The sequence below is a fragment of the Poecilia formosa genome, unplaced genomic scaffold (genome assembly GCF_000485575.1).
Source record: "Poecilia formosa unplaced genomic scaffold, Poecilia_formosa-5.1.2 Scaffold210, whole genome shotgun sequence".
In the NCBI taxonomy this organism is placed as follows: domain Eukaryota; kingdom Metazoa; phylum Chordata; class Actinopteri; order Cyprinodontiformes; family Poeciliidae; genus Poecilia; species Poecilia formosa.
The window spans coordinates 812,734-820,738 of NW_006800149.1; the positions used below are offsets into that span (position 1 = coordinate 812,734).

The window sequence follows — 8,005 nt, forward strand, 5'->3', positions numbered from 1 at the left end:
GTGCTGCACTGCTTCCCCCTCCTGAGATGCCAGATGGTGGACCAGAATCACCTTGAATCTGTATGGAAGTCGTTCTCTATGGCCTCTCCACGCTCCTCCCATGCCCGAGTTTTTGCCTCAGCAACCACCCGAGCCGCATTCCGCTTTGCCTGCCGATACCCATCAGCTGCTTCTGGAGTCCCACAGGCCAAAAAGACCTGATAGGACTCCTTCTTCAGCCTGACAGCATCCCTCACCAGGGGCGCGGTAAAGGGGTGAAAAGTGATGACAATTCTAGGGGCCCTGACCATCAGGGGGCCCTCCATAATTTAATTATTTATATTTTGTTCATAGAAATAAAATGAAAAAATTGGGGTCCTGTCAAATACAAAATTAATCGTATTGTATTTTCAAAAATTGTTTTTAGCAGTAAAAATTTTATGTTACCCCCCCCCAGACCAAAAAACACACATCCGTTTTTGCCCTGAACTCCCCTGAATCTGCATGAAATGGTTCGTTCCTGCTTGGAGCACTTGAGTGTGACACTGACCCTCACCAAAGGTGTCCAATGGGCTCAAGGGTGTCCGCCGTGACAGGCACCGACAACCTTGCAGCCACAGCTCCGATAAGCCGCCTCGGCAATGGAGGCACGGAACATGGTCCACTCAGTCTCAATGTCCCTCACCTCCCCCAGAACGTGTTCGAAGTTCTGCCAGAGATGGGAGTTAATGCTCCGTCTCACAGGGGACTCCGCCAGACGTTCCCAGCAGACCCTTACTACACATTTGTGCCTGCCAGGTTTGACCGGCATCCTCCCCCACCACCGGAGCCTATTCACCACCAGGTAGTGGTCAGTGGACAGCTCCGCCCCTCTCTTCACCTGAGTGTCCAAGATATACGGCCGCAGATCCGATGAAACGATGACAAAGTCGATCATCGAACTGCGACCTAGGGTGTCCTGGTGCCAAGTGCACATATGGACACCCTTATGCCTGAACATGGTGTCCGTTATGGATAATCTGTGACGAGCACAGAAGTCCAACAACGGAACACCACTAGAGTTCAGATCATGTGTAAGGTTTCAGCCTCTAATTTTTTTAATATTTCAAGTGGCATGTTTTCTTCCTTATGTCTCTTTATCTTCATGTTCTTTTCTTCTTTTTGACTTCCTGCCATCGTCCTTGTGTACTTTCTTACTTCTCTCCTTATTTCATTACTCATGTTCTTACATCCTTCCATTTAAGTTGTCTTTTATCCTCCCTTCTATGTATCACTCCAACTTTTTCATTTGACTTGTATTCTTCCTTTCTTCTCATTTTGTTTCCTTCCATCCTTGTCTTTGTCTAATTCAATTTTTCTCTTTTCTTATTCCCTGTCTTCCTTCTTCCTTGTTTCCTCATCACTTTCTTCTACGTTTCTTGATGCATTTCATTCTTGTTTTCTTCTTTCCTTTGTTCCTCTCTTCCTTCCTCCCTCTTCCCTCTTTCCCTCTTTCCTTCTGTCAGTCATTGCATTTTTTTCCTACTTTGTTTTATTTTCTACCTCTTGTCTTTACTTGATTCTGTTGTTTTCTTTCATTTTGTCATTGTTTGTTCTATTTTTCATTTCTTAGTGTCATCCTTTCTATTTTTGCATCCTTTCTTCCTTAATTTATTCTTTCCTTCTTTTGTTCCTTCTTTCCTTCCATCCTTCTTTTCTTCCTTTTTGTGACCTGTCTTCTTTCCGTCCTTTCTTCCTTACATTTTTAGGTTCCATGTTTAAGCCCTGATGATTCTAAAAGTAGCTTCTATATTATAAAATGTGCATAAATATAAAGGCCTGAGAAGTCTGGAAATGAGTGTTAAAAAGTCTGGAATGTTTATGAACCCTGGATTTGGAGCAGAAGATTAAGTATTTATTAAAAGTGTCCACAGTCATATTTGTGTAAAGTTACTAAATTGGTTGCTTATATAAGTCAAGCTGCTTTCAATTCATCTTAAGAGGGAATTAGACACTGTGACAGATGCTAAGCTAATTATTTACTTGATAAGCATGCCAACACTCCCACCTAGTGGCCATAATGTTAACTACAATATGTTCTCTAAGGTTGATCTTGTTCATTAATCTTTTGTGTGTCGTAATGCTGAACTCGTGCAGCATGCTTTATTACTGTACGTTTTTTAAAAATAAATCTTTTGTGTTTTTCTGTAGCTGATTCTAACTGGGTAACTGTGGCCACTGGGATAGCTGACTGTTACTACAATGTCACTGACCTTCCACCAGGGGGGGCTATTAGATTCAGAGTTTCCTGCGTCAATAAGGCAGGACAAGGTCCTCACAGCAACTGCTCTGTTCCAGTCAGCCTGGACTCAACAGGTGAGTTTTCGCCTTAATATAGACAATCAATAATATTATTATTATTGTGGATCAATACAGGAATTATATAGGAAGTGGAAATGACAAATTAGAGTAATAACCATGACAAAAGGTTATAATAAACAATTAAAGAAGAAACAGTATGATGAAGTTATCCTCCGTCTTCTCTTCTGCTTTATGACAGTTTCTTGATGCAGACTGAGATATTGAATGCAGATGTAGTTTCCATAACATGAGACCAATATCTCCTAGTGATCACTGTCTTGTATCTGTTGTGCAGAAGGAGGAGCTTCACCTGCAGTTGCTGTAGTAAAAACAGTCCCAACTCCACCTGAATCAGCGCTGAAACCTAACCCAGATGTCAGAGTCACTTCCACCTTCTCAACCTCTCCTCCTCCTCCATCTGCCCTGACCTCTGACCCTCCCATAGGTTTTCCATCATTGTTTGCTAGCATAAGCCCAGAGGAAAAGCAAAGCAGTGCTCTGCCTTCCTCTGGCACAGTCAAAGCCTCTCCGTCCTTCATCTTGTTCAAGCCCCAGAGTCCGATAAACGTGGTGACCCCTATGACCCAGACCCCGCCTCCTCTTGTAAGCCCGCCCTCTACCCCTACCAAACCTTTGGTTGCATCCGTACCCAGCTACGTCCCCACCACCGCCACCAAGGCACAAGTGGCTCCCACCCCGGTGTCTTTTTCCCCACCAGTTCTCCAGGCCTCCAGCCTGAGCCCCATTGCAGAGGGTGCCAACACCCCGATCAGAGGTACCCCATCTGGACACAGCACGCCCTCTACTGCTCTGAGACAAGGAGTTCCACAGAAACCATACACCTTCCTGGATGAGAAGGCCAGGTTAGACAGAATCCAACTGCATCTAATTGTAGTCAGGGGAAAATTGGAATACTCCATGAAACACCCTCCAAATATTCTTGTTTAATCTTATTTTTTTAATTTAGAATTCAAAATTCTGTTCAAAAATACATTATTTTCATCAAATAAAAATTTAATGTGTTATAACTCACATCGAAAAAGTGTCCTTAAAGAGTAAAAGAGTATGTCCAGTGGTATCTTAGGAGGTTCATCTTTTGATCAGATTAGATTTGTGCCTCCTGTAGCTGAAGCTGCTGTATTTCTTGTGTCCAGAGGTCGGTTTGGGGTGATCCGCGAATGCAGGGAGAACGCCACCGGGAAGATCTACATGGCCAAAATCATTCCCTACAGCCAGGATAGCAAGCAGGGAGTGCTGAAGGAGTATGAGATCCTAAAGTCACTTCATAGTGAGAAGGTCATGGCTCTCCACGAGGCCTATGTCACACCACGGTACCTGGTGTTGGTGGCTGAATACTGCACTGGCAAAGAGCTGCTGTTCAGCCTCGCTGACAGGTAGGAAGGAGAATATCAAGCTGAGGTTTATAGACTCAGGCAGCTGTTTAAATGCTCCCTTTTTTTAAGGTTTCGGTATTCAGAAGATGATGTAGTTGGCTACCTGGTTCAAATCCTCCAGGCGGTGGAGTACCTCCACAACCGCAGAGTCCTCCACCTAGACCTCAAGCCTGAGAACATCCTGGTGACTAACCTTAACGTGGTTAAGATTGTAGACTTTGGCAGTGCTCAAAGTTTCAACCCCCTCAACCTGGAACCCAAGGGCACAGGAGCAGGAACCTTGGAGTACATGGGTAAGGATCCATGTCACAACTCATCTTCCACACTTCAAAACAAAAGCACAGTTTGATTCTCAAGCATCTTCCTCCTGTTAAGCTCCTGAGATGATCAAAGGGGAAGTTGTTGGTCCTCCTGCTGACATTTGGACCGTTGGTGTCGTCACCTACATCATGTAAGTCTCATCACATCCTTAAAGTCATCATTTACTTTTGGAAGGTCAGTCTGGATTCCTGATGCGAGAGAATTGGAATAACAGTTTGTGGAGATGATCTACTGGACAGGAGAAATGTTTTTTAATTCTGAATTTTCAAATCATCCATCAGCCCATCCATCTGTCCATCAGTTTGACTGACCATCTGTCCATCCAACAATTTCATTGTTTGTGTGTCCATTTGTCCATCTGTTCATTCATCCATTTTTAGACTATCCCAGTACAGCTGTAGCTGCTATCCAGTGGCTTGCCACCATCAGTGTGTGAATGTTAATGACTCATTTCATTGTAAAGCATTTTTGAGGCTCCTGAAAAGCACTACATAAGTCTCATGTTATTTCATTTTATTTCTTTCATCCACCCTAGCAATTTAGGTTTAATGAGAGGAATTTGTTTTCTGGCTGGCAAAAGAAGCAGTTATCAAATCAACAGTCAAATACCAAAAGGCTGCATAATCTAAAAACTTTGAGTATTTTTAAAACATGGCAAAGAGTCTTGGTTTACCTCTGACTTCTCATACATACTTCACACAACCTCACTTATGGTATGAAGTGTTAATGGTTCAGTGTGATATGTTCTGTACTGTAGCTGCTGTCAAGCTTTTAATATTGTTTGTTCTTTTCTCTCAGGCTTAGTGGTCGACTGCCCTTTGAAGATAAGGACCCTCGGCAAGTTGAATCTAAAATCCTGATGGCCAAGTTTGACCCTAGCAAACTTTACCCAAATGTTTCCCAAAGTGCCTCAGTTTTTCTCAAGAAGATGTTGAGCAGTTATCCATGGTGACTGCTCATTTATCCAACATAATGTGATAAAAAATCAGCAAGATTTATGAGCATAAAGATCCTAAATTGCATTTGTGTGTTTTCAGGGCTCGTCCAACCACGCGTGACTGCTTCACCCAGGCCTGGCTGCAGGACTCGTACCTGATGAAACTCCGGAGGCAGACGCTCACCTTCACCTCCAGCCGACTGAAGGAGTTCCTGGTGGAGCAGCAGAGTTGTCGCACAGAGACCGCCACCAAGCACAAGGTGCTGCTGCGCACCTACCAAGGCTCACCACGCAACCCAGCGTCTGGCACCATGCCACACCTACCCAGTCCCAAGTGAACACTGGGCAGGAGTAGCCCCAACAGAACAACTGCTGATACCAAGCACCGTGGGCAGACAGTTGGACCCACACGGGAATCCATGTGTTACTTTGGAACAAATAAAAACTTAACAGGAGCTGCAGACCACAGAGAATACATTCAACTCATGAACTCCTTATAAACTGTATTAAAAGGACAGGAAGACTTTTGGTTTTAGCCTCTTTGTCATTTGTTAATTCTAACTTTGCCTTTTATTTGCCCTACATTTGATATCCAGTGATGGGCACACTTCCACTCATAACTGGAAGTGTGCCCACTATACTATAACTAATTTTTCATTCAGCCATTTGCTAACCTAGAAAAGTGCACTTAGTTTACCCTAAATTAATATTTCCAAATTAATTCTAAAGCACTAATTTACTTGGTTGTTTTGTAAACTTTCAGTTGAAAACCATTTGACATCTGCTACCAGTTCTGTTTCCTCTCCGAACATTCTTTTTCATTTTCTTTTTACCAAATAACTTTAAAGCAAACAAGAAACATACAGGAACAAAATAATATGCAGCACAGAACAAGATAAAAACATAAATTAAAAAATGTAACTGAATTATAGAACAAGGAAATTATGTCATAATTAAATTGGTTCTTGAGGGTTGTAAGTCTAGCTAATGCTAAACCCCAACTTAAGTTGGTACAAGAAACATACAGAAACAAAAATAATATGCAGCACAGAACAAGATAAAAACATAAATGTGCTAACATAACTGAATTATAGAACATTAGTATTAGCTTCCACTAAATACAATGTTGGTGTAGTGCATTTGCATTAGCGGAACTAATCTTGATGATTAGGGCTTTAGGTTTAGTATAGCTAACTTTTCAGTTAGCAGTGCCCACCACTGTTGATACCAAGATGCTTTCTTTAATAGTTTTATCTTAAAAACCCATTTTTGTCATGCAGTTTGGTGATAATCGTCATGCTAATGTACCACTATTAAAACTGCTAACTTATTCTACATTTTCTCATTTTAAAACACCAAAAATATTGTTTTTCCCTTCTTTAAGATATGTTTGCTTTTTCATGTTAATTTATTTGCATGTGTGTGCATATTTTTGAGTCAGTTTTCGATATAACTGTAAGGCGAAAAAGAAAAAAAAATGTAATAAAGAAGATGCTTGTTATTGATGTTGAGTCTAAAGGGAAACTGTTTATGGGGAATCTGTTGTACAGCTTCTTGCTCTGTGATCAACTCTAAATCATGATCCAGCTGTGAACAGTGGATTTTCTATAAAGTGTAATGTGACACTTAGTTGCCATAGTTTGTCAGTATTACAAGTCGGTTGATCTGGTTGCTTAAATCTCGGTCGTCCAGTCAGTGCCTCGGATAAATGTCAAAAATGTTCATATTTAATGTGTGTCTTCATCAGCTGGTTGCAGTATCTGGATATTACAAGAGGTAACTCATCCATACACACATTTAGGCAAATATACATGGAGTCCTTGTAACATTTGAATGCCTCATGTATTGCTCTATCAGTCCTTTTGTATGACTTTGGATGGTTCAAGATTTGTAAATGTACCCAGTTGCGGTGTTTATATGTGGAAAAAGATGAAAATGTTTTTACGAGATAGTATGTAATAAAATATTCATACATTTCAGAATATTATGTGTTTTGCTAAGTGTGGTTTAGGGTCTATGGGAGCCCTGAATGGCAAGGGAACATGACCTAAACGTTATTTTTCTCTGACCTTAGAAAGTATCCGGCAGTCATTTTCACATGCAGAAGCATACGGTTAGCTATGCTACTAACACACCATACAAATTCAGTCCATTTGTATGGTGGACAAATGGACTGAATTTGTCCACCATATTCAGTCCATATGGTGGACTGAATATGGTACCAATAAACTTGGTACGTTTATTCTCAACGTACCAAGTGAGAATAAAAATCATTCTCACTTGGTACGTTGAGGTGTGCATACTTGACCCCAATATTATGAATCTTAATACTAGTTTTCAGAAAATCCTGAGTAGTTTTTATGAGCATCTCTGTCCATAATTCCTTAAAAAGACTGAATATCAGAGGTGCTGTGGTGGCCCATGGGTTAAGCACATCCCACATAAATAGGCCTTAGTCCTCAATGCGGTCATTACAGGTTCAATTCCTGGCTTGATGACCTTTGCCACATGTCTCCTCCCTCTCTCTTTACCTACATAGGAATGTAGGTAAAGATTGCTATGTGCCACAGCTGCCTGAGTCTTTTTGGCTCTATAGTGGTCTTTATTTGAAAGTGCTAAGACAGGAGTCTTAGCACTTTCAAATAAAGACCACTATAGAGCCAAAAAAATCTTAAAAAAAAAAAAAAGACAAAACATCAACCGATAATGACAATCTGCAATGGATTTAATGGTTATGAAATGGATTGTGTGGTAAGGCTGAAATTGGAATGCGTTGATATTGATAATTAGGCAAATTTGACTACTTGAGAATACGCCATGAACTCAGCCGTGGGTGCCTTCTTGTGGCTAGAAGAGGTACTACTAAACACAAAAACTAAAAAAAAAAAAGCGCCCAAAAACAAGTTTATCTTCCTCGCTTGCCCCTCAGGACTGAAAAAGAAAAAGAATAATCCATAATGCATAAGGTCAGTTTATTGGATTTTGTACAGCATTTGTATATGTTTTGTCTTTTCGACAAATAATCTTCAGTAAA

At 41.1% G+C, this 8,005-nt stretch overlaps 1 protein-coding gene and 1 long non-coding RNA gene across 7 annotated transcripts in view; both read left to right on the top strand.

Annotated features, from left to right (window-relative positions):
• Positions 1 to 6,953, top strand: part of spega (striated muscle enriched protein kinase a) — a 50,369-nt gene extending 43,416 nt beyond the window's left edge. For all 6 annotated transcript variants that reach the window (XM_016679404.1, XM_016679405.1, XM_016679407.1 and 3 more), the window contains 7 exons: positions 2,170 to 2,334; positions 2,615 to 3,182; positions 3,474 to 3,713; positions 3,783 to 4,006; positions 4,089 to 4,164; positions 4,833 to 4,982; positions 5,072 to 6,953. In XM_016679404.1, the coding sequence (XP_016534890.1) occupies positions 2,170 to 2,334; positions 2,615 to 3,182; positions 3,474 to 3,713; positions 3,783 to 4,006; positions 4,089 to 4,164; positions 4,833 to 4,982; positions 5,072 to 5,309 (1,661 nt within the window). In that variant the 3' untranslated portion in view covers positions 5,310 to 6,953. The remainder of the gene's footprint in view (positions 1 to 2,169; positions 2,335 to 2,614; positions 3,183 to 3,473; positions 3,714 to 3,782; positions 4,007 to 4,088; positions 4,165 to 4,832; positions 4,983 to 5,071) is intronic.
• LOC107838084 (uncharacterized) overlaps positions 1 to 8,005 on the top strand; it is a 178,378-nt gene that overhangs the window by 48,849 nt on the left and 121,524 nt on the right. The gene's annotated exons all lie outside the window — the stretch shown is intronic.